Source organism: Argentina silus, assembly GCF_951799395.1.
Source record: "Argentina silus genome assembly, chromosome: 3".
NCBI classification, from domain to species: domain Eukaryota; kingdom Metazoa; phylum Chordata; class Actinopteri; order Argentiniformes; family Argentinidae; genus Argentina; species Argentina silus.
Window position 1 is genome coordinate 4198043 of NC_139657.1, and position 25861 is coordinate 4223903.

A 25861-nucleotide genomic window follows, 5' to 3' on the forward strand; every position below is an offset into this window, starting at 1 on the left:
TACTTCATAAGTAAGACAGGTCTATTCACCATTCAACACATGGTTATCATAACATCTATCGGTAGGCCCTACAGTAGCCTAATTAATAGCTTTCAAATCATTTGCGACAAAAAGTCTTCCTTTTAGGTCATTACGCCAAATAAAACTGTGAACTGGCCGGTTATATTTTTTTGTGTGGGTTGTTTTTAATTTCATCATGTATTTTTCCCCTCAATGAAAACACTTTTTCACTCCATTCATGACTCAATTCTGCACTCAGGTGGACAACACCTGTTATTACCTCATGAACGCAGGACTTCCTATGCCTCAGGGACATCAGTAATGCGGTGCAAATACCACTTCATGTATAAAGAATGACAAGGGAAAAGTCTTCAAGACACAAGACACCATGAACTCCATGAATAACCGATACCCAGAAACACTTGGTGACACATTAAAAGATATATTTTTTCCTTTATTAGGTCAGTCAATCAATATTTTACAAGCAAAAGAACATAATAAAGGTCAAGTTAAATATCACATCATCAGACGAGGCAAACGACTTAAAGTGCTGGGTTTCCGTGACATCAGCAGTCCTTAGAAAACTGTAAGAGACAAACACAAAATAATTTCTGTTAGATTGGGCTTGATTTTGATATATAGACTATACAGATATATACTATATACATATAAAGACTATAAAGAAGTCCAGACAGTACATATCCGCACCCTTCTATACTTTGTCAATGCCAAGCTCTTCAGGTGTGGAGATCCCAAGTTCATCTAGCGTTGGCTGGAGCTCTTGAAGAAGGTATGGGTAGATGTCTTTATGAGGGCCAGATTTGTCCTGAGGAAACAACATTTACACAGGTACAGCACGTCAGAGCTTTGACTGACATTGCAGGAGCAAGGTAAAATGCAATACATTTAGGTGCTACCCTCACCTAACCACAATGCTGCACTTGCAGAAAAGATAACCCGTAAAATGCTTAGGAGTAAGGTTGTTTGTCATAATGACACATCAATGTACCATTCATAGTATCCTCTGTGCACTAAATCTATCTAGTGCCCCCAGGATCAGAGCAAAGCACTGGGGGTACCTCTACCCGTACCCCCCCAGTGCCAAAGTAATGATCACACGCTTTCATTACAACTGATTCTAATTATACATACTTCACAAACCCCAAACAGGATATGCCTCCCTCTATGTAAAGTGCTAATGCTTTAACTCATTCAGTGCAGAATAAAGTCGCTCAAATTGTCAGCATTCTAGAGTGCCAAAAAGTGACTTTATCCACCAAAAAAATGCATAAATGATGATGCTTCATTTTGTAGCCAATCAAAGTACTGTTGCTAGGTAAACACCACATAGAACACTTATGGCACTGGTGAGTGTTCCGGAACTCTTTGGCAGTTGGTGAGTTGTTCATGTTCAGATCAGAAGAGCATCCGACTCACCTTGACAGCCTCCAAGATACGAATAGCGCTAGCCAGGTCGTCTAACCTCCGACAGGCTCGCAGGGCTGCCTCAAGGATTTTTGGTTCAGGTACCAGGTCGTACCCGATCAACGTATTCATCCCTGTGAAACAATTTTAGTCCGTTAGATCATTGAAGAGGCGGTAGACTCCAATTAAACAACAAGAAACACAAACATCCATCTTCATGACTGAGACACTGGGTTCTGTGGATCTCCGCAGGGGCTTCAAAATTTGCCAATGTAAACAATAGCATTTCTGTGTGGAACATTTGCCTCGGTACGCTATATCTGAGTCATTATAAACCATACTACTCATTATATTATATGGGGAGTGCCTCTCGTAATAATCTTATCTGTACTTGTATCCTTGAATTAGGATTTGATACTGGTAATCTGACAACCGGGAGTGCATTGTCTTACGCCAGGTGGCGTCATTCCGACACGACACACAAAAATAATTGACATATTTATTGCATCAGTTACAAGTAGTCTACACATTGTAACCAAGGTAACGATAGGACGGCACATTTTAGCCGGGGTACTTTGGATCTCTCATGACTGTCTGTCAGATACAAGACTAAGATCAGTACAGACGTTTTACGTTACAGACAATTGTTTACAGGCATATAAACAGGCCAGTGGAGTATAGAAAGAAATCCTCTCCGATTACTCCAATAATATACCAAAAAAAGTACTCTTTTTGGCCAGGTACTCAACACAACAACTGTTAGGAACACGACTCCTTGTGTCCTCTCCTCTCCTCTGTCCTCCACTCGCTTCGCCGTCAAAAAGCATTGGAGGAGAATATGTAAAGGGGGGGAACCTAGATCTTCTCCTCCAATGTGTTTTCAGCAGCGAGTGGAGGAGGTAGGAGAGGGCGCGAGGAGTCATGTTCCTAACATTTGAGAAAAGGCTTCTGGACTCACCTTTCCTCAGTTCCCATGCGTCAATGTCTTGCTTGTTGAAATAGGTGACCCAGCGGGCGTCAAACTCCTCGTCCGTCTCCTGCTTGCCATGCGAGTAACACCTTGATGCCAAAGGGGCTGCAGAAAGCATAACAGGTCAGCCAAAGTGTGAGGTTGGTAACTGAACAAACATGTACAGGCTTTACATACTACAGGGCCGATCCCAACTATACTATGCTCTGATATTTGTTTTTCACTTTGTCCTTTCCAACTGTTAGAGTAACTATGGTGGCACAATGCATAACCAGGCCAGCACATTACAGCTTGGCTCAGTTCAGCAGTTCTTTAGTGCGATTAGGGTAATAGTTTGCCATCTCTTCTGGAAAGACAAATATGACAGTATATAGTGACAGGTATGTACACTCAGTTTTACTGGGAAAGGTTCCTGGCCAGAACGGATTCCAGCTGGATCCTTGCCAGTGTATCTGCATGACCCACCTAGTTGGCTATGTATGAACTGTTCACGGTCACACAGTCCAACAGGGCACTTGTGATACAGAAATGTTGACTTGTGGGACATGTATACATATGTTTTGCTTTCGAAGAAAGGAAAAGCAACAGCCATTAAAAATAATATTGCAAGCTGTACACGTCAGCCTGCTCAGCCAACATACATCTAAATATAGACTGCTATTGCTTAGATGTAGACTTATCTACCAAATCTGAGACATAGCTGGCTAACATTACAGAACACCAGTCATGGGATGCTGAAACTAGTACTAGTACTACTAATAATAATAATAATAATGATTACTGACTGTACTACACAACAGTTTCACCCATCAGTTTATATAGCCGTCGTAATATACAGCTCAACGTATACAGCTCAACGTATACATACATAGCTAGCTGGCTAGTTAGCAAGTCGTGTCCATGCTAACCGACACAGCCGCTAAGTTAGCTGCTCCTGAGGTAAAAGCGACGCTCTGGGCTAACTGCAGTGTGCAGGCCCAAACCCCACTCTATAGTGGGTCACCACAAGGACACTCATCAACACAAACTACAATATTAAAACACCCTTTACGACAATTCATTTATTTTCAGTGGATAAGAATACACCATATGTCTCTCATCCACAACTGACTTCATTCATTTCGACACTTTTGAATTTTGGAAATCTGAACGTAAGCTAGTTAGCAACGCCAGCTAGGTAGTTAGCTGGCTAGCAAACGGTTCCAGTAGCATGTGTGGACACTGATTTTCGCTCCTACTACTAGATAAACCGCGTGCCCAGCAATGCAATAAAGACAACCGGTCACAAAATGGACAAATACCTGAACACCCAGGCTGTGCTCGTGTCAAACTCCGGGCACCGGAGACTGAGAGTCGGACGGCAGCTCTGAACATGATGCGGTGGAGCCTGATGCGGAACAGCTACTACAGCGCTACAGTGACGGGACCTGGCACGGAATATCAGCGCCAGTCCTAGGTACGCTCCTGATGCGCCTGCGCACGGTATGCTCGTAAAACATGGCTTTTGTGCATAGTAAAAGTGTGCATGTCTGTGGCCTTATGTAATGGGATATTCGATTATTCTTTGTTGTTGCAAATGTCACGTTTACCTGGAATTGAGCTGTTTTGACACCGGTGTCAAAGAGAGAAAAGGGATAGTTCACCCAAATTACAATTTACTCCCCCCTAAAGACCTCTTCACCCCCATTACCCCCCATGTACAGGTTTCTCTCCTGTTAATAATTAAAAAAAAAAAAAAAAAAAAAAAAGATGGATAGATGATTCACTTACTTAAACAAATGTATTTGTTGTAAGTCGCTTTGGAGAAAGCCGCCTGCTAAATGCCATAAATATAAATGTAAAAGCACATATTTGTTTAATTACCCTGAAAGGAGTAGGCTATGGACAAGGACAAGCTTCAATCCACACTTTTGTTCTGTTTATCTGGGCAATGTAACTACAAGATAATTGTTAACCAAAAAACAATGGAAGTCAATGGAACCTGAATTATCATGTTTGAAATGTCATTCTCAAATCATCTCAAAGTAATTGAGTCCATCAAGTATTTGAGTCTTGTCAGAGAATTTCAGATTACATTACATTTATGGCATTTAGCAGATGCCTTTATCCAAAGCGACTTACAACAAATACATTTGATTAAGTAAGTGAATCATCTGTCCATTAGTCATCATAAGAAAAATTAATCTATGCTAGGACCAGGGGCTATTGGCAGTCACAAAGCTAGAAGAAAGAAAGATTTTTTTATATATTTTTTTTTTTTATTTACAGGAGAGAAACTTGCACAGGGGGGTTGTGGGGATGAAGATGTGATTTGGTATGATATGTTTTATTAAAAATACTGTTAGTGGCAGTGCCCAGATAAATAGAACCAGTATTGATTGAAGCAACAATGTCCAAAGACACATTTCAGGGTACGGAACCAAATATGTGATTTAGTAAATTGGGTGAACTATCCCTTTAATTTATTACCTCTACGAGTTGTAGTTTATCTTAGTCTTTTTTTCATCTCAAATAATAGCTGAACACAAATTAATTATCCAGGCCATGTCTAAAGCACACGCCTTCTTGAACAAACGTTTTTATTTGTAAAACAGCCTATGACAAGATATGTACAATGTCATTATGCTCTTACTAGAACAATGCGCGGTTTATACTCATCCTAATTGCCCGCTGCGCGAGTGAGTGTCGAGGTGAAAAACAGATCTCGTCCACAAAAATCAATGTGTGTGTCCTCATCAGCAGCGACCGTCAAACGGCTCCATCTCAGATGTTTATTTTACTGAGATCTATAGTGCTCTGGAGCAATTGAGCCAAATGTAATTCACTTTTTGTAATAAAAAATCAACCTTACCAACTACTGTTGTTTTTTTGCATTGAGGAAATACTGAACTATTAGGCTATTCATACTGTAGCGACTTCAGCTTCAAACAATCATCACAATATCGTAAGTGTGATATGGAAACAATACACATAAATTATATTAATCCATATTCATGTCTTCCTTCAATTTACATAATTTACATTCCTGCTAGAACCATATATTGAAAAATGTATGGACTCACTGCAATATATGTCGCTTGTTCAATGTATGGATAAAAGCGTCAGCTAAATGGCATATATTATATACTACATGACCATATTTTCATTGCATAAGTCCAGACACAGATAGGCTACGCAGTTTCCAACCCTTTGTGTTAGCTCAATAGTTCTCAGATAGGCTCATATGATGAGCTGCAGTCAACATTACTTCTTTCTCTGCATGCTGTGTGATCAGCTGACCTTCTTGTTAACACCCATTTTCTAGTATACTTTGTTGGACCACACCTCTGTAAAGGTGGACCAACTAAGGTTAATTTACTTTTTTATTAATAATTGCAGTCACAGTTTGAACATTTCATCTTTGATACAGAACATGCTGCACATGATCCACCCAAATGTAAGCTGTTTATGTAAGATAGATGATTATATTTATAAAATATTGTTGGAGTTTAAGCTACTAAACTATCCTCACTGTCACTCTGGCTGGGTCACTCAAGGACATTCAGAGACTTGTCCCGAAGCCACTCCTGCGTTGTCTTGGCTGTGTGCTTAGGGTCATTGTCCTGTTGGAAGGTGAACCTTCGCCCCAGTCTGAGGTCCTGAGCACTCTGCAGCAGGTTTTTATCAAAGATCTCTCTATACTTTGCTCCGTTCATCTTTCCCTCGATCCTGACTAGTCTCCCAGTCCCTGCCGCTGAAAAACATCCCCACAGCATGATGCTGCCACCACCATGCTTCACTGTAGGGATGGTATTGGCCAGGTGATGAGCAGTGCCTGGTTTCCTCCAGACATGACGCTTGGCATTTAGGCCAAAGAGTTCAGTCTTGGTTTCATCAGACCAGAAAATCTTGTTTCTCATGGTCTGAGAGTCATTTTCTGCCTTTTGGCAAACTCCAAGCGGGCTGTCATGTGCTTTGAGGAGTGGCTTCCGTCTGGCCACTCTACCATAAAGGCCTGATTGGTGGAGTGCTGCAGAGATGGTTGTCCTTCGGGAAGGTCCTCCCATCTCCACAGAAGGACTCTGGAGCTCTGTCAGAGTGACCATTGGGTTCTTGGTCACCTCCCTGACGATGGCCCTTCTCCCCCTATTGCTCAGTTTGGCCGGGCGGCCAGCTCTAGGAAGAGTTCCAAACTTCTTCCATTTAAGAATGATGGAGGCTACTGTGTTCTTGGGGACCTTCAATACTGCAGAAAGTTTTTTGTACCTTTCCCTAGATCTGTGCCTCAACACAATCCTGTCTTGGCAGTCAACCTCATGGTCTGGTTTTTGCTCTGACATGCACTGTGAACTGTGGGACCTTATATAGACAGGTGTGTGCCTTCCAAATCATGTCCAATCAATTGAATTTACCACAGGTGGACTCCAACCAAGGCGTAGAAACATCTCAAGGATGATCAATGGAAACAGGATGCACCTGAGCTCAATTTCGAGTGTCATAGCAAAGGGTCTGAATACTTATGTAAATGTCATATTTCAGGTTTTTATTTTTTAATAAATTAGCAAACATTTCTAAAAACCTGTTTTCGCTTTGTCATTAGCGGGTATTGTGTGTAGATTGATGAGGGGAAAAATGAATTGAATCCATTTTAGAATAAGGTAACATAATATGTAACATAACAAAATGTGGAAAAAGTTAAGGGGTCCGAATACTTTCCGAATGCACTGTGTCTTGATTCTGCCTCAGCCTCTTGCCTCCTTGCGCGCGCTCGTTTGGATACAGGGTCTACTCTGCACGCATGAATGCACGAGCTGCTGCAGCCACCGCGCGAAAGTTGAGCGTGTGTGCAGAAACAAAAAACGGACTGATCGATTGCAACACAGGGGTACGTCTATAGGTTAGATGAAAGGAAATAGAGCCCTGCTTTATCCATAATGTTAAACTAATGGTCAGTGGAATTGCCGGATCTCAGCTCCGCTTCGCCATATGTATCGGCTCCGGCCCAATTTAACCCCTGTACTGTAAGTGGAACCTTTTCCCTTGATTGCTTTTGAGTGTCAGCTATTGTGATTTCAGAGTTGCCTTCAGGTGTGGCACTCTTTGCTCTCACCTTGGGTGGATAGGAGTGGGAGACATTCTACAGAGTTTGAAAGTATTGGACAATTTATTATTTAAACCTGAACAATAAATTATGAAACCTTAACCAATTAACCAAAATCTAACACAGTACTATATTATCCATTGTTTGTAAATGTCATGTTGAGGAATTATACTGTATGAATCATGTCTGTTCAAAAAAGAAAGATGAACAATTATTATTATTATTTTTTTTTAAAAAGCCTCTTCTACTCTGTGGAAGAGCAGGCCGATGCAAGGCTTGATAAAAGTTGGATAAAAGTTGGATAAAAGTTCAGTCATGTCGAGGGGCTGGAGAGGAGCCGGTCCCCCAGACAGACCCTCTTGGCATTAGGCAGCATGCACTGTGAGCAGGGACTGTGGGGTGCCCTCCCAGCAGCCAGGGTAGCTTGTCCTCTTCCCTCCCCGCCCTCGTTGAGGGTCTCTGGGGGCTGGTATCCAGGCTCATGGGGGTCCAGCGGGTCTTTGGAGAGCAGGACACTGATGGCTGGGACCGTCTTACGCACAGTCATCCTTGGTACTCCATGTTCCAGATTCTCCCATACCTCGTTCACTGTCTTGTAGTGCAGCTTGGAAAGCTGGTGCAGCCCCCCCAATTTACGTTTCAGGATCTCAGCACAGGTGATGGTCTTTGTGACCCCCCTGCCTGACCCTGTAAACACCACCTGTCTCAGCCCCATTAGACCCTCGCCCTCGCCTCCCTGCAAGCGAGCCATGACAAATCCCAAGAGGTTTCGGATCTTGCTTCCTTCCTTCACTCGCATTTCAAGCACGTCCGCTGCGAGTCCAGGAATTGGGCAGGGACACGGTTCTTCTGTGCTGCTTATTTTCCTGAAGCTGTTCTGGTCCGGTTGGGTAGATGAGGAACAGGTTGGCAGTGCTGGGGTGGGTAAGGAAGACTGTGGGGGTTCCATACTTACAACATTGTATTTAGTGACTGATGAGACACTGTTTGACGGCTCTCTGGTGGGAAGGGACGTCGTGCCAGAGGTTCCCATGAGCTCCATCAGACAACGACGGTACAGTATATATTCCTTATTTCTGAGGCATACATTTAGAACACATTTTCAACCAGCTCCAGTTGTACTGAAAGATTTTTCAGAACTCAAGGTAGACCAACTGCCATGTTTGAATTTGAACTCTTGACATTGTCAGCCTCATCACGTCTGATGGGTTGTAAAACCGTTTTTTTTAGACTGAGAGAAAAATCTTGAATGAAATAAAGCTGCTCACCTTCATTTTCCAAACTTTTTACACCCTTGGGAAAGAACGAAAAATGCCCATCAAGTTTGAGACGGTCTGAAGTTCAAATTGTACAGAAACTGCCTCTTCTTGTTTTCATAATTGTTCTCTTCTTCTCTGACCCACTTGACTGTGTGGGAATGTCCCTCACCTTGCTTCCACTGATGCTTGAGGCTGTCTGTAAACATACTCTGGGTCCACACAGTAGCACTGAGGACAGCTGCCAACCAATGCCTATGAGATGGAGAGACTCAGGGAAAGGGGGAGGACACTTTTAAAGGCACACACTATTTTATGCTTTGGTTAACATTCTTTATCAGCAGACTGTGTGTTCTTTTTCTGAGATATTTTGCTGACCCTTTAAGGGCTCAGTGACACTCTCTCACTCTGTGTGTGTGTGTGTGTGTGTGTGTGTGTGTGTGTGTGTGTGTGTGTGTGTGTGTGTTTCGTGTGTGTGTGTGTGTGTTTTGAATTTTATGTCTGATTCAACCTCGGCTAATATGATTAAATGAGGCATGTGATTATATCAAAACTCAGCTGTGGAAAAATGAGGAATAATACTGTGTCAGTAATTTTTTACACACTATACACTACATGGAATTTGAATAGGGTGATATGGGATAATTTATCCTGTTATCACAGAACTTCTGTGAAACTTCTTCCACAGATTTGCGAATCTTCTGTGAAGCCATTTTCCACAGATTTTGCGGCAAAGACGATGTCATGTTTGTTCTTCTCTATCTGCTGATTCTATATGCCAACGGACAAAGCTGTGGTAGAGTTGACCGAGCCTGTGGATAGGACCCCTTTCCTCTGACACTGTGAGAGAGCCATATGGTCTTTGACTAATTGTCCGCCTCAGGGCTGTCACGCCACCTGAGAGTGGGGCAACACTCAAACGTTCTCCTGCCAGCCTACTGTGCTGACCTAGAAAAGGATGGTCACATGGCTGCTTCATTTGTAAGTTTGTAGGTGTCATTTCCACAGGTGAAATACTTTTCAAGTAAAGGGGGGGATTTACTGCATCATAAAATTCTAAGCACTGTTACAACAAATATACACAGGGCCAGAGAGAGATACAGACAGGACATGGTTGTATCTGACCTGGTCAACTGGTCAGATACAGTGGTCCTCTGTGGCTCAGTGGGTAGAGCATGGCGCTAACAACGCTTAGGTTGTGGGTTCGATTCCTGCTGGGACCATATATACTGAAATGTATGCTCTCCCTGCAATGTAAGTCGCTTTGGATAAAAGCTTCAGCTAAAAGCTTCAGCTAAATGGCATATATTATTATTATCTACTGTGGTGTGGATGGGACACATATGTGTAGATGGGACTCTGAGAGACTGTTGGTGTCTACTGTGGTGTGGATGGGACTCATATGTAGACGGGACTCTGAGAGACTGTGGTAATGTTGTCTGCTGCTCCAAACTCACACAAAAAAAGACTGCATGATAACATTATAAGCACTGTTTTATGATGATATTCGATTCCAGACTCTTTGGTTTAACTCTGAGTCTGAGGATGAAACGGTATGAGTATGAAATGGTCGTCAGAGGTGCAGCTGTGCTGTGGGGCTCATATGGAGCCAGTGCACTGTTATAATGTTGCATTTCTGCCTCACAGAATATGCACAGCCAGTCCTCAGTCACTGAGTGCTGAGATTCAGTCCCTGGGGAGACACACACACACACACACGCAGGCATACACGCAGACGCACACACACTCACACGCAGATGCACATGCACACACACACACACACACACACACACACACACACACACACACACACACATACATGCACATGTGCACATGCACACGCACACACACACACACACAGACAGAAGCACGCGTGCTGCGCCAGCAATATACATCCAGTATTTAGATGCATGAAAGACAAGTAGGTAGCTCATGAATACCTAGCAAATACCCATTAACTGATTAACCCAACACTATGCGACCTAAATGTCCCACTCCAGGACTGGCATAGCTGTAAGGCCCCCTTGTGGACATTGGCTGTACCACTGTTCAGTCAGTGAGTCACGTATTGCATGTATAGTACACTTACTGCACCTATGTATTTGCATCAAGGTCTTTTCATTCATAATAATATATAATAATATATATTATTCTTATTATATATAATATTCTTATTATATATTAATCTTACTCTGTTAGACATTGGCTTACACAAACACACATGTTTGATACCGCTCCTCATTCCATTCCATGTATTACAATTAGCCCGTCCTCCGATTTCTGCCTCCACCATCCTCCCCTGACCTCTATGAAGTGCATACTGGCACAGTTAATGAAAAGCCAATAGGCTATAGAGAAGTGCTAAGCAGCTCCACCTTGTGGCAATGCACTGAAATGGCTCAGTTCACTACATAGGACAGACGCTAGGTCTGTTCTAGAGACAGTTAAGTAGCTTATGAGGACTTTGAGTGATTGAACGAAAGCAACAGGTTCTGCCAAACTTTAATAAAAAAAAAAATGATGATAAGAAATTCTGATTATAAAAGTTTTACATTATTACACACAGTTGTCATGCTATGGACATTGATAACTTTTGTAACAAACCACATACAAACTGGAAGACAGATTTTAAAGGCAAGTCAAACCAATAGTTTTTTCAGTGGCAGTTACATGATGAACAGCATGCAAAGCAAAATATAACATACAAATCCTCTCAATCTCTGCAATGTTGAGAGACAATTCTATTCTACGTGATGTCTATGAGCTGACATCATGGAATCATCATGGAACTAATCATGGAAAGGAGAGGGGGTCTAGGTGCCCCCTAGGAGGTCAAAGTTCATCACCATAACAATCCTCCATAACAATTCCTCTCTTTTCTGAGGCATATCTCATAAGAAAATCTGCTGAAATTGTAAAAGGGAGGGGAGTGCCTGAACATGCAGAGAGAGGAGGAGGAGGAGGAGGAGGAGGAGGAACTGGTTGAAATCTTAATTCGCTCTACCAAGAGTCCGGTATTTAGAGGTCCCCAGTGGTCCATTTGATCGCCTCTCCATGGCCAGTAGAACCAGGAAGCCTCTCCATGGCCAGTAGAGCCAGGAAGCCTCTCCGTGGCCAGTAGAACCAGGAAGCCTCTCCATATGTGTGCGTCTGCTCAGCTAGGCTTAATCCCAATCACTGCTATGATCTCCTCCTGGATCACGGCATCCTCGGTGTTGATGTAAGCATCTCCCACCTGTCCATTCTCATACCTAAAAGAATGATGATCTCAATCAATCAATCAATCAATCAATCAATCAATATCTTCATTGTCCCCAGGGGAAATGTGTAGTGCAGTCAGGAAAAAAACAAAACAAATAAAAGACAATAGTAACAAGAATACAACAAATATACACAAGGCCAGAGAGAGATACGGACAGGACACGGTTGTATATATAATAGAAATGTAAAAAAAAAAATATATAAATTCCTTCTTCTAGCATTGTGACTGCCTATGGCCCCTGGTCCTAGCATTGATTACTTCATCTTATGATGACTGATGGATAGATGATTCACTTACTTAAAGAAATGTATTCGTTGTAAGTCGCTTTGGATAAAGGCGTCTGCTAAATGCCGTAAATGTAAATGTAAATGTGTATCTGACCTGGTCTACTGTGGTGTGGATGGGACTCATACGTACTCTGCTGCGTCATACTCACACAAAAAAGAAGCGCGTGCACACGTGGTCTGATATCGGGCACACCCAGATGTTGTCATGTTTCTGAAGATCCTTTGATGTTATCACTGAGGAAACCAATGAGTAGTAAACACCTTCTATATTACAGGACATAAACCGATATAGAATGAGGTCTTTGGGTTGCATTGTCAGAAGAAAAAATCTCTTAGACTTCTCTTATTGCTACTTACAAGGGTGCTTGGTCCTCAATTTAGAGCAAAACGTCATGAAAGAAAACGGGACGCACTCCAAAATAGGTATAAAACTTATATTTCTTTGGATTTGACAAAAGACCCAGCTCGCTTTCTGTTTTTGTTACTTTAGGATTAAGTCAAAATAAATATGTATGTTCAACCAATTTTGGAGTACGTCCAGTTTTCTTTCAGGGCATTACATAAACCACCCTAGCATATTCAGCTTCCATTATGAATGCAAGACAATGACATCTGTTTATCTTGATGAGATGTCCTTGAGAGAGTCACCATATTTACCTTCACAAAGCGCAATGCAGTTTAGATTCCTGCTCTGGAGAAACCTGGATTGGCCTGGATGTCCCTGAAAGAACAGAGGTGGATATTAATTCAGAACAATTCTTATTAAATGTCCCCGCTGTGTAACGTTCAAGTACGCAAAAAGTACCTGTTGCATTTTGTTCACGCGGTTGTAGCACTTTTGCAACTCTTCTTTGGTGGGCATTTGGTGTTGTCCTTTACCCATCCCTAAGCATGCAACACATGTAACAAACACAAACGGTCATAACAAAGTGCAGATGCGTTTTAATGGAGGATCAGTGCTGAGGACTGGGAGTTGAAAGGGAAGAACATTATAGAGAAGATCTGGAACTGATCACTGATGGGTAGTTAGTTAGTGTTCTTACCTGAGTACCCAAATGATATGCTTGAGATGGGGCTCAGGTAGATGCCCTTCCCATACGCGGCTCCATGTAGCTTGAATTGGAAAGAGCCATGTTATGATTTTTCAACTAGATGGGTAAATGGGCCTGAGCGTCTGCTAAATGGCATAAATGTAATGTAGGTTAATTTGGGTGTCTAGCTGCTGTGCCTACCTGCAGCTTTGTGTATGAGGCGTTGACCAGTCCATTCCTCAGAATAGAGTGCCAGTTCTCTATGTGGGAACCACTAAAGAGAGGGGGTGAGACAAGGATGAGAGGGTGGAATGTGTGTGTGTGTGTGTGTGTGTGTGTGTGTGTGTGTGTGTGCGTGTGTGCGTGCATGCGTGTGTGCGTGCATGCGTGTGTGCGTATGTGCGCGTGTGTGTGTGTGTGTGTGTGTGTGTGTGTGTGTGTGTGTGTGTGTGTGTGTGTGTGTGTGTGTGTGTGTGTGTGTGTGTGTGTGTGCGTGCACGTGTGTGTTCATGGAAGCATGTTGGAGGTTAACTCACTGGAAGGCAAAGGTGCTGCCATAGAGCTTCCTGGCGGTCTGGAAACGAGCCTCTTTGGCTGGGGGGCTACTGATCAGCAAGAACTGATGCGGTGTGTGCATGAACTTGAGTTGCTACAGTACAGAACAAAGAATGAGAGAGAGAGAGAGAGAGAGAGAGAGAGTCAAGACAATGTGCAGTATCATGCCAAGCCATCTCAAGTCATCTATGCTATTAATGAGCACAATGGGAAGCTACAGGTATAGGATATCTAACCATATCTAACCAACAACAATAGGATATCTAACCATATCTAACCAACAACAATAGGATATCTAACCATATCTAACCAACCACAATAGGATATCTAACCATATCTAACCAACCACAATAGGATATCTAACCAGATACTAGCTACTGAAATAGGGGTTACAGCAGTATCATCATACCCTGTTCTGTGGAAGCTTGACAATATGGGATCGGTTGCTTGATATAATCCTGGAGTCAAACATGCAATTGACATCTTAGAATTTATGTGGGTACAGTGTGGAAAAATTCTCACAGATACATGTGTAATATCACATCAAAACCACTGCGTTTGATGAATGACTTTCACTCACCATTGCAGCAAAGGGTGAGCAAGAGGATCTCGCTTGTCCATCTGTTTCTTTATTTCAGAATATGGACCCTGAAAGTACATTGCCATATTAGTAATTAGTAGAGTAATTAGTTGAGTTTCATTGTTCCTGCTCTCAAGATGTTTTTTTTTTTTTTTTAAACACAGTTTTACTGGGATAATGTATGAATAGTTGTTTACATTAGTCACCTGTGTCATCTCCCGGATGGCCATGACACTGTCCAAAGCTTTCTGCAGTCTTTCGAAGCTTTTACTCTGTGACAGGAAACATATACTGTATATTACTTGAAAGTCAATAGGCAGAGGTTCTGTGCATTTTTAACAAAGTCAAACTAGTTCAGTACCTTGGGATTGAAGGCTAGAGTTCTGGGGTTGAAGGGATCAACAACAGAGGGGTATGGTTCAAAGATGATGCTCTTCCGTGAAGATTCAAGGGCAGCTCTGCACATGGCCACCAACAAGTCCACTACCTGCAGAGCAGAGATGGTCTGTTGTAATTGTGTGTGTGTGTGTGTGTGTGTGTGTGTGTGTGTGTGTGTGTGTGTGTGTGTGTGTGTGTGTCAGTGGAGGCCGGAAGACGGGCTCATTGTAATACCTGGAATGGAATAAGGAATGTTATCAAATCGGTCCTCCGATTTCTACCTCCTCCAGCCTCCCCTGGTGTGTGTGTGTGTTTGTGTGTGTGTGTGTGTGTGTGTTACCTCTGCTCCAGTGGCCACCTCTTCTGCAGCTTCAGACATCACACCCAGGGTGTAAAAGGAGAACACACACAACTCCCTGGTGCAAACTGCTGGCTGCGCACACACACACACACACACACACACACACACACACACACGCATACAGAGACAGTGCAAAACGATGATCATATTTTCATAAAAGCTCATTCATTCAACGCAACATAGAATCTTGCCAGGCATACCTTCAACATGGAGCCGTTCTGGAAGACGTGCCTCTCGTCACAGACCACACAGTACTCATTCAGCGTGGGGATCCTCTGTTCTGCATATTTCATGATCTGCATGGAGAGAGGACTCCGTGAATGAACTGTGCTTACTGTAGTTGAAGGACATCCTCATTGTAATGCATGGAATGAATTCTATCCCATGCATTACAATGAGGCTGTCCACCAATTTCTACCTCCACCAGCCTCCACTGAGAATAGTACATGGAATAAACACCCATAAACAGCAACAATAACAAACTGACTTGCAGAGAAGGTTGTATTATACGTACATACGTTGTATTATACAGTACACCTAATTACGTTCACTCATTTTGTGCCGAGGGTGAATAAAGTCGCCCAAATTGTCAACATTCCAGAGTGGGTGGCTTTATTCACGAAAAATGCATAAATGATGACGCTTCATTTCTTAGCCTATCAAAGTACTGTTGCTAGGTAAATACCACATAAAACACTTGAGTGTTACGGAATTCTTTGGTTACCTGCACCAAGAACCCATGCTGCAGGGTGGGTATGGTCTTGCAGTGCCCCATGGCCTGGGAGGAGAAGAGCAGTTCTATCAGCTGTTTGGTGGTGATCTGCGCTGGGGACTTGACTGCTGAAACCACCACCCTCTGTGGGGAGAGCAGAGAGCAAAGCATGTCACATGGATGAAATAGCTCATTAACAAGCTATTAATGGCTGTTAACAAGAGGCTACAATTGGGCCAGCCAGGGTTCAACCAACTGAAACGATTTATCGACATTATGTAACCGGTTTTTTTAATCCTACTGCATGCCATTGATTAGAGCTGGGGGGGGACGGGGGGGACGGGGGGGTCTTACCTTGCCGTTGGGTGTGTAAGTGAAGAGCTCTCCTTTGGGGTTTTTGATGGTGTAGGACATCGTGCGATTCATTAGCCGGTTCACTTTCAGTTCCGACACAGCCAGCTTCCCCTTCAGAGCAGGGTCCTGGAGGCTGCTGGGCCTGTAGGGGACGGAGAGAGGGGACAGAGACTGCGATGACACCCCAAACAGAAGATTTATAAAACAGGGGAGGCTGGTGGAGGTAGAAATCGGAGGACGGGCTAATTGTAATGCACGGAATGGAATGAGGAATGGTATCAAACACGTCTTACAATGAGCCCGTCCTCTGTTTCCTGCCTCCACCAGCCTCCCCTGTTACGGTATGAAACTACCACAACTAGAGGTTGTGGTAAGTCGAGGTTGAGGTTGAGGTTGAGGTTGAGGTTGAGGTTGTAAGTCGCTTTGGATAAAAGCGTGTGCCAAATGTCAAAAATGTCAATGAAATGTAAATGTAGAGGTAAGATGGTGGAGTAAGAATGAGTGTGCAGTACTTGGACATGGGCGAGAGGACGCTGAGTCTAGCCCGGAACCTCTTAATGGTCCCTCCTGTCCTGAACCAGCTGTGTCTGGTCTTCAGCTGGACTGTGATGGTTTCATTAGTGAGATCCTTCCACTGCTGGGCCACAAACATGCTGAGGACCCTGAGGAGAAGAAGGAGGAGCAATGGGTTAGTCTTCCTGCTGGGACCATACTTGCTGAAACATTTATGCACTCATTGCAATGGAAGTCGCTTTGGATAAAAGCATCAGCTAAATGGCATATATTATATTACATTGTATTATATTATATTATATTACATTGTATTATATTATATTATTTTACTGCTATGCCATCATTCACCATCCATCTAGCTTTACATTATACATTATAGCTTTATACATTCTGCATAGTATAAGTTGACTCTCCAACACTTTGAACCAAAGTAACTTTGCATTATTTTTTAGTGAGATCTAGTATTGTTTTGTGATTGGGAGCTCAAAGTGGTTATGCTCACTTCTGCAGCTGTAGTCCCAGGCTGAACCCATCTCTGTTGGAGGGTTGGAACACCTCCACAGAGGGTGCTGTGGAGAGGAGGATACATTACAGTTAATAAAGGAATATACATTAGAGTTAATAAAGGAATATACATTACAGTTAATAAAGGAATATACATTACAGTTAATAAAGGAATATACATTACAGTCAGATAAACAATCACACATCACTCACTCACGATGCATGCACGCACACACACACACACACACACACACACACACACACAGAAGCTGTTGTGATGCTCACCAGGGCCATCCAGGTAGTTGGATAGAGAGCAGCGCAGGCGGACAATAATGGGTTCCGTTGGGATAATCTTCCAGGCCCTGGCCACGTCCTCCTGTGGACAAGCCCAATTATAGTGAGTTAACGTGCCCAATTATAGTGAGTTAACGTGCCCAATTATAGTGAGTTAACGTGCCCAATTATAGTGTCACTGATGTGGGAAGAGATCCAGAACCCTCAGGGACATAAAAATAAATGTCTTCGAGGGCTAAACCCAAGGAGGCCAGTGGCCTCGCCTTGTAGCGTATGCACAGACAGGTAACGTACATCCAGAAAGCTGACGTTGATTTGCATATCGATGTCCACATCGTCAATAGTCCCATACTCCCTGGAGAGGGAGAAAGCAGAGAAAGAGAGCTTGATGACTTTAGGGTGCATTCAATGGCAACAAGACAGGCTTAAGAGTAAGAGGAGATTTCATTCAGCCATTAGTTGTTGTTTTTTTAAAAACATTCCTACTTTCTATGTAACAAGAGCAGTGTTCTGTGTGACTCGGTGGAGGCTGGTCTCCAGCAGAAATCAGAGGACGGGCTCATTGTAATGCATGGAACGGAATGAGGAATGGTATCAAACACACGTGTACGGCTGTATGGTTGTACCTGGCGGAGACAGCCGTGTCAGTGTAGATGGCCCTCACTGATTCTATATCAGTGTCCAGCTGAGGGTGGCGGTAAACATCTGCAGCACAACTCTCCTAGACACACACACGCACACACACACACACACACACACACACACACACACACATACACACACACACACACACGTCGGATGTGTGTGTGTGGGGGGGGGGGGGCACTTTGTGAGTGTCAGGGCAAAGGGGCATGGTCCCCCCCCCCTTGTGCATGTCTCTGATAGGTTCAGCAGCACGGCATTGAGTGCAGTTGACTCATTGAGACTGACTCATGGCTCATTGAGACTGACTCATGGCTCATTGAGCGTTTCAACTTTGTGTCGTGAGTATGGAGCTTTTCTCTGAGCTGAGTTAAGGGACAACCGGATCAGCTGCCATGTGGGGCTTCTGCCATATGGTGGCCTTGCCTTCCTAATCCCCATACAGTATGTGAGAAGCAAGGCCAGAGAGACACGAGCCATGTCCAACCCAAGAGAAGGGGGGATTATTATTTATACATTTACATTTTACATTCATGGCATTTAGCAGACGCCTTTATCCAAAGCGACGAACAACAATATTTATGTTGAAGTAAAAACGTGTATTCTAATGGGACATTTCAGAAGTATGTATCCAACTTGCAGTCTCTCTCCAGACATCAGTCATGCTGATAACTATGTAACACAATGTTAGGCTGTTTTAGGCTGTTCTAGGCTGTTTTAGGCTGTTCTAGGCTGTTTTAGTTCTCTATTATACAGTACTTAGGAACTATAGGAACTACAATGAAGGACTAAGTGGTGTAGTCCATTGCTGCACTTCTTCACCAAGCACCACTGAGAGATAATGAAAAGGATGTTTACTTCAATCCCGCATAGGAACTCCTCCGGGTCACTGTCCTCATCTGATTGGTTGTCAGTCCAGGGTTGGCACTCGATGTCCTGTTGTTGGTGAAACGGAAAAAGACAGTCAGTCCAAATCTCTTCCAGGCAGCGGCCTCAGTTTACCTCATCCACAACCCCATCTGCCAACAACAACCTATAAGCTAGGATGACTGTTACATCAGGACAGGCTACATAGACTTACACCAGGACAGGATACATAGACTTACACCAGGACAGGCTACATAGACTTACACCAGGACAGGATACATAGACTTACACCAGAACAGGCTACATAGACTTACACCAGGACAGGCTACACAGACTTACAGTACATACTCTAGATCCTCTGTAAAAACGAATGTTTTCCAATGTGGACTTATCATGTGTTCGATAGATATCATATTGGGGATACTTTGCTAGTCAGCTGCTGTTGTATGAGGTTAGTACTCCTAAACACGCCACTGAGAGCCTTGTCAGACTTGTATGGTATACATATGTAGGCCTGCCCTAAATACTGTAGTATGTAGCATTAACATGGTCCTCTGTGGCTCAGTTGGTAGAGCATGGCGTTAACAACGCTAAGGTTGTGGGTTTGATTCCCGCTGGGACCATACTGAAAAATGTATGCACTCACTGCAATGTAAGTTGCTTTGGATAAAAGCGTCAGCTAAATGGCATATATTAGTATTATATCATTAACAAAATATAAGTGGAATACAGCATACTGTATGTAAAGAAAGAGTATCGTACATAGCATTAACACAATATGAGTGAAACACAGAAGACATAGACAAGACATAGAAGAGGGAGAGAGAGGCAGAGGGGATGGGTGGGCAGAGGACCCTTATTACACTGTAAAGCATCTGTACAGACTCACCATGGGCTCAGTTTATTGGCACTTCTTCAGTAAGAGTCAACAAACAGCCTATACTATCCATTCCAGTTGTGATTGACATAGTAAAACAATAGGCTGTGGTGATCCAGATAGATGACCTTAATAGCTGCCGCCATGGTAATCTCATCTGCAACACAAGGATATAATATACTACATTAGTACATTAGTTCACTAGCAGTTATCTTACATGTGTAACATCCCTCTTCTGTTCCTTCTTCAGTTTATAAATGATCGGCACTGGTCCCTGCACTGTATGTTAGTCAACCTGGTGGTGTAGTCCCCATGCAGTGTTACATCACATTAGTATATGGAATCAGCCCCATGACCGTAATCAAGAAATCCCTTGAAAGACTATGAAATTTAACACTCCTCACAGAAGCAGAAACACTGCCACTAACAACACAACAATACTTTCCCGTTCTTACCTTTTAAGGTAGAGGTGAACGTGGACTTCCCACATGAGTCTCTGACACAGAAGTGAGAACCTCAATGTAGAAATAAAAAAAAAAAAAAAAAAAGGGCACCAAAAAATGGAGGTAGCGTGAGGTCACTGGTATGGAGGCATCCCATATAAGGCCGTGTCTTCAGATATGCTCACTGTCTGTTTGTGTGTTTGTCTGTTGACCATCGGATCCTTTCTGCCACGCTAGTTTGGTTAAACACAGCAGGAGAGTCGGACATGCTCAGTGCTCTGCTCCAGGGTCAGGAGACCTGCCGTAGGCGGCGAGGCTGACGAGCTGAACCTGATCCACAGAGAGAGGAGAGGGTGGGAGGGTTAAGGGAGTTAGGGAGATGGGTTTCAGGGGATATTCAGCTGCCGTACTGCGTCTCTAATGCATCACTTTGACCCATATGGGGATCAGGGGAGGCTGGTGGAGGGAGAAATTGAAGGACGGGGCTCATTGTAACGCATGGATTGGAATGACGAATGGTATCAGCCCGTCCTCCGATTTCGACCTCCACCAGCCTCCCCTGATTGGGATCTCTTTGACCCGTTCACCCTGAAGAAAGTCTTAGTTAGTTACAAGCCACAAATCATAAGCTCTGCAAACTGTCCCTGTGTTTCCCTATGCACCTATATACTGTGGATTAATTCCCAAATAAAGCGGAGGAGGTGCTTGAGGGGGAGGGGACATGCATGTCGAGAGACAGATGCAGTCTCTATGCTAAGGCGTGTTAAAGCTGATTAGTAACACACTATCCTAATCTGAAAAGGGATGGCCCTCTACGTTGGCACACCACATTGTCAATACATTTTTTTTATTTTGTGCCTCAACTACTGAATATAGAGCTGGGAGTTAGATGCAATAACATCGAGTACAGGCCTTCCCCACAACCGATCAGACTACAAAAGACTTCGTTATCATGACCTCATTGTTATTAGTGAATGAAACGCGTCTGTAGGTATTTCTGTCTGAGTTTCGAGACAGACCAAATAATCCAAATGATGTTTAAGGATCTGCCACTCTCCCGAAGTCACCCTGTCTGTAGCAGAGTGACCTTAATCAGCATTTACCCCTGTTAGCACTCACCTGCTGCTCTGAAGCCTGGCCAGATTAGACACATCGAGGACCGCATCAATCTGGGCAAGCTGGCAGCCTTCCAACTGTATCACCAAGCGTCTTCCTCAGTGTAATCTACTTACTTGAGTGTGGGGGAGTGTGATTGGTTGTGTGCCGAAGTTCCTGATTAATTACCACCTGATAGCAGTTGTCATGGCAATAAAAAACAGAGAATAGAATCGGATAGTTCTCTTGTGATACTGGTACTTACAGCATGGTCTTAGGGAGGGTCATGAATGTTCTATGTTACCAACTGCTCCTAGACAACTGCAGGGTGCAGCAGAGGTCTCTCCCAGCAGGGTACTAAACTTAGCACACGGTCATGTTTATCCATCAGTAGCTGTGTGAGCTATATCAACATGAATGCCATTTCATCGTGGCTTGGACTAATTCTAGACATTTTTTTTCACATGATTGATGAACAACATGTGGTTGGTATTGTATGATTCGAGGATCAGACCATGTATGGACATTGAACAACCTGTGAGACAATGAGCCTCCGATTTCTGCCCCCACCAGCCTCCCTTGATGCCCATATACCGACGGCTGACAGATGAGGCATTGGAGACGTGGAATCCAATGTAGCTAAATGTAGCAGAATTGTCTGTACTCCACTTCTGTTCATAGCTATTGTGGATGACTGGTGAAACATTCTCAGACCATAACGTTACAGGCCGATACACAGGACACATCAGGTACATCTTAACTGTCGCTCCTAAAGACCTCTTCACCCCCACTACCCCCCTGTACAAGTTTCTCTCCTGTTAATAATTACACTTTTTAAAAAAATAAAATGTTTTACTTCTAGCATTGTGGCCGCCTATGGCCCCTGGTCAGAGCATTGATTACTTTATCTTATGATGACTGATGGATAGATGATTCACTTACTTGTATTTGTACTTGTAAATGTATTTGTCGTAAGTCGCTTTGGATAAAGGCGTCTGCTAAATGCTATACATGTAAATGTAGGACACACTAATGTACAAGACAAACGGACCACAACAACATACAGATAACATACTGTATGGAAGTGTTACAACTGACAAACTGACTCAGTTTGGCAGCTGCAACATTTCCATCTATTGTCCACCAGAGGGAGCTACTGTACCCTTTAGGTCACACTCTGCATGAAGTTGCCAGAAGTTGCCACCTATGCAGTAATTACCATCATTTTGAAAACAACATTGCATTAACATTGTGTTACATAGTTATCAGCATGACAACATGACAGCATGCAAACGCTGACCACCTGTGTATGATTATGAGGAGGTCCTGGTTGTGGTCACGCTGAGAGAGAGTACGACCGTACGAAACTATGTGCGGTAGGTGGAGCTTCAGGTTGTCTGGAGGTGTGTACGGGTCAGAGGTAGTTGGTCACATGATTTTTGTTGTTGTTTTTCTCCTTTTGGCGGGGTGCGTTGTGCGCACAGCGAAGATGAATCAAAGAGTCCGTACGTATATGAACATTCATCTAGGTTACGCTCTTTTACAATATGGGGGAAAAAACACTTTTTTGTGTTCCTATATGGCATGGGGGTAAAGATAATGTGTTGCACTAAGCACTCACAGAGGAGACCAAAATGAGGCAACCAAGAAACATGCAAAATATGCCACTGCTAACAAACCGATACAGGAATAGATGTGGAATAGTGAGAAGTCAGGGAATCGAACACCCACCCACACCCAAACACCCACCCTCCCACACCCAAACACCCACCCTCCCACACACACACACACACACACACACACACACACACACACACACACACACACACACACACACACACACACACACACACACACACACACACACACACACACACACACACAGTACAAATGTTCACAGTACACATGCCTTTACTACCATGGGAGACACCAGGAATGGCACCGAGTCCTGTAAGTCTATACACTTATGGCACAGGACTGTATGTGCTTACTCTCACACATGTCAAATGGAATCCCCCTTGCAGTCCATGTGTGGTAGCTTTGTGACTCCTAATCTTAAAATATACCTGCTGAGCATGGCTTGGCGACCATATATGTATTTGACCCTTTGGTCATGTTTTCATTAGAAATACACAGACTGTTCCTTAAACAAACATGTCTGTATGTTTCAATCATTTCAATATTGTATGTTTCAATCTTTTTATGCACATGAGATGTTTCACATCTTTTCATGCACAAAACGTTCTGTGTCTGTCTTCAGTGTCTCTTGCATGTCCCTTACATGCAGAGTCGCATAAGAAGAAATGCATTTGCAGCTAATCTTTCAAAGTGGAGCGCAGTCTATGGAAAAAAAAATGAGTACCATATGTATGCACAAAGCTTTTGGATTCGAGCTGACTCTCAAATGGGTAATTGTATCTTGTTTAATTTGCTGTTGGGCACTTGTTGCAGAGTAAGGCCTGTTAACTTGTGGCAGAATTCCCAACATGACCGCCCATCACAGCATGGATACTTAATTATCCCCAGCTCCCTATTGGCTCTTTAGACCCTTCTCATCTTCTCTTCAACTCCTTCCCAGGATGTTACCGTCCTGGGTCAACCGCCATGGTCAACTGACATTCAATCTTTAAATTGAGCGAACTGGAATCCATTCTGAGAATGTATCTTTCATCAACTGACATGGTCAACTGACATTCAATCTGTGAATCGAGCAACTGCAATCGAATCTACCTGATGTGAGGATGCATATGCACTTATGCACTTATAACTGAATTATGCACCAGAACTCTACAATAAGTGAAGTGTGAAATTAAGGCATATTGGCAGTTGACCTACATATTCTTAGTATCACCTGTATTATGTACAATAAATGAAGTCATACATGAAGTTACAGTAGGTATGAAATGTAGGCATATTGGCAGTTGCCCTACATATCCTTAGTATCACCTGTATGATGTATTTTAAGCGGGAACAGCTGAGGACGTTTAGCCTTTGACATGTAGATGGGATACCCAATGACCTGCTGCAGTATAGCCTTTCCAGTGGTCAGGATTGATGTATGTCCAATGGACACTTAGAACGTATACACTTACCCTCATGTAGAAACCATCCAGCACTGCTGGAGCCATTGAGCTTACATACAGTGTGTCTATTTTTAGAGTTGGAGTCTGCTCAAGCACTTCAGAAGTATCAGTTTATGTGTGATACTGATTTAAAGAGTTCCTGTGAATCTTATCTGCCTGGTGTAACTGATAACATTTAGATTATGTATTCAAATAAGACATTTTGATGATATGGTATAAGTGTGGCATATAAAACAGCTTGTAATGATGGTTTTAATATCCTGAAGGAATAAATTTGTATGCAAAGTACTTTTAGAATTTGTTGTAAATTACATGCTTTGCCTCTTAGCTTTGGATAAAGGCATCTGCTAAATGCCATAAATGTATTAATATTAATTAATTAAATGTATTAATTACTATATATATAGTAATTAATTTAATTAAATGTATTAATTGCTAAATGTATTAATGAACTTGTACGGGGGGTAGTGGGGATGAAGAGGTCTTTAGGAGCTATATTTAATTGCATGTTATCTGATGACATGAGAGCTCAGCTCTATAATATAGTGTTTCAAAGGAAGCTTGATTTATTTTGATTAGGAGATGAAAGAAGCTTGAATGGCGATTTGGGCAGTCTTGGCTCCTTCACATTACATTTCGAAGGCCTGGAATCAAAGGCAAAATATGATGTGTGTGTAAGTTGTTTCTTTTTGTTGTTGTTTATTTATTGTTGCTTGCTTTAATCTTGCTTTATTTAAATTTATTTGTTTTGTTTTCTATTGTGATTCTAATTTGCTTGGATAAAATTGTTTATGAAGTTATATTTATATGCATGTGGCTGGAATATGGATGTAGGCTTTTCTTTCTTTCTTTGCAAAAGTATAGTTATATACTGAATATATCAATATAGAATATATATCTATTCTCACTAAATGTACAGTGTATGTTGACAGTGTTTTATGAGGCCATATGGGCTGGGGACAATGAAAGGTGTAAGACACTTAAATAAGGTCATCAAATCATAATACAGACATTTGCTATGTAATGTACACACAAGTAATTACCAGCCAATATCAAAACCGTGTCTAAGACGGTGTTTTGCCATAAAGTTTACACTAGGCCTAGATACAGTACCATAGTAACGCAGGGGAGCTCTGTAATTGGTCAAAGAGATGACCGTAGAACACTTGCATATATAATGTAACATTCCCCTCTGCTGATTATATTCAAGGTTATTGTCCACAAATTTGTGACAATACATGATCACAGTATAATAGCAAATGGCATGTTTTCTTCCTAGCTTGAAACATTGG

The 25861-nt window shown here is 42.8% G+C and overlaps 3 protein-coding genes across 3 annotated transcripts; all 3 read right to left on the reverse strand.

The window, feature by feature from the left end:
- Positions 1-426: 426 nt before the first annotated feature.
- LOC310802602 (cytochrome c oxidase subunit 5A, mitochondrial-like) lies at positions 427-3833 on the reverse strand. The gene is made up of 5 exons (XM_083667066.1): positions 3697-3833; positions 2384-2500; positions 1438-1559; positions 709-826; positions 427-584 (listed from the first exon to the last, which is right to left on the reverse strand). The coding sequence occupies exons 1-4, from the start codon at positions 3767-3769 to the stop codon at positions 713-715; spliced, it is 426 nt and encodes a 141-aa protein (XP_083523192.1). The 5' UTR covers positions 3770-3833; the 3' UTR covers positions 427-584; positions 709-712.
- Positions 3834-7788: 3955 nt separating this feature from the next.
- LOC310801613 (ribonuclease P protein subunit p25-like protein) lies at positions 7789-8424 on the reverse strand (the record flags this gene model as incomplete). Its single annotated transcript, XM_083665679.1, has 1 exon — positions 7789-8424. One exon carries the CDS (start codon positions 8422-8424, stop codon positions 7789-7791), a length of 636 nt encoding a protein of 211 aa, XP_083521805.1.
- A 3461-nt stretch (positions 8425-11885) lies between these two features.
- LOC310801614 (protein mono-ADP-ribosyltransferase PARP6-like) lies at positions 11886-24092 on the reverse strand (the record flags this gene model as incomplete). The annotated part of the gene is made up of 23 exons (XM_083665680.1): positions 11886-11982; positions 12430-12514; positions 12938-13001; positions 13086-13165; positions 13324-13393; positions 13513-13585; positions 13848-13960; positions 14276-14324; positions 14447-14514; positions 14653-14718; positions 14808-14933; positions 15165-15257; positions 15386-15481; positions 15910-16041; positions 16252-16393; positions 16764-16913; positions 17267-17333; positions 17554-17644; positions 17857-17917; positions 18189-18283; positions 19063-19140; positions 20658-20721; positions 24073-24092. 23 exons carry the CDS (start codon positions 24090-24092, stop codon positions 11886-11888), a joined length of 1980 nt encoding a protein of 659 aa, XP_083521806.1.
- Between the last annotated feature and the right edge of the window lie 1769 nt (positions 24093-25861).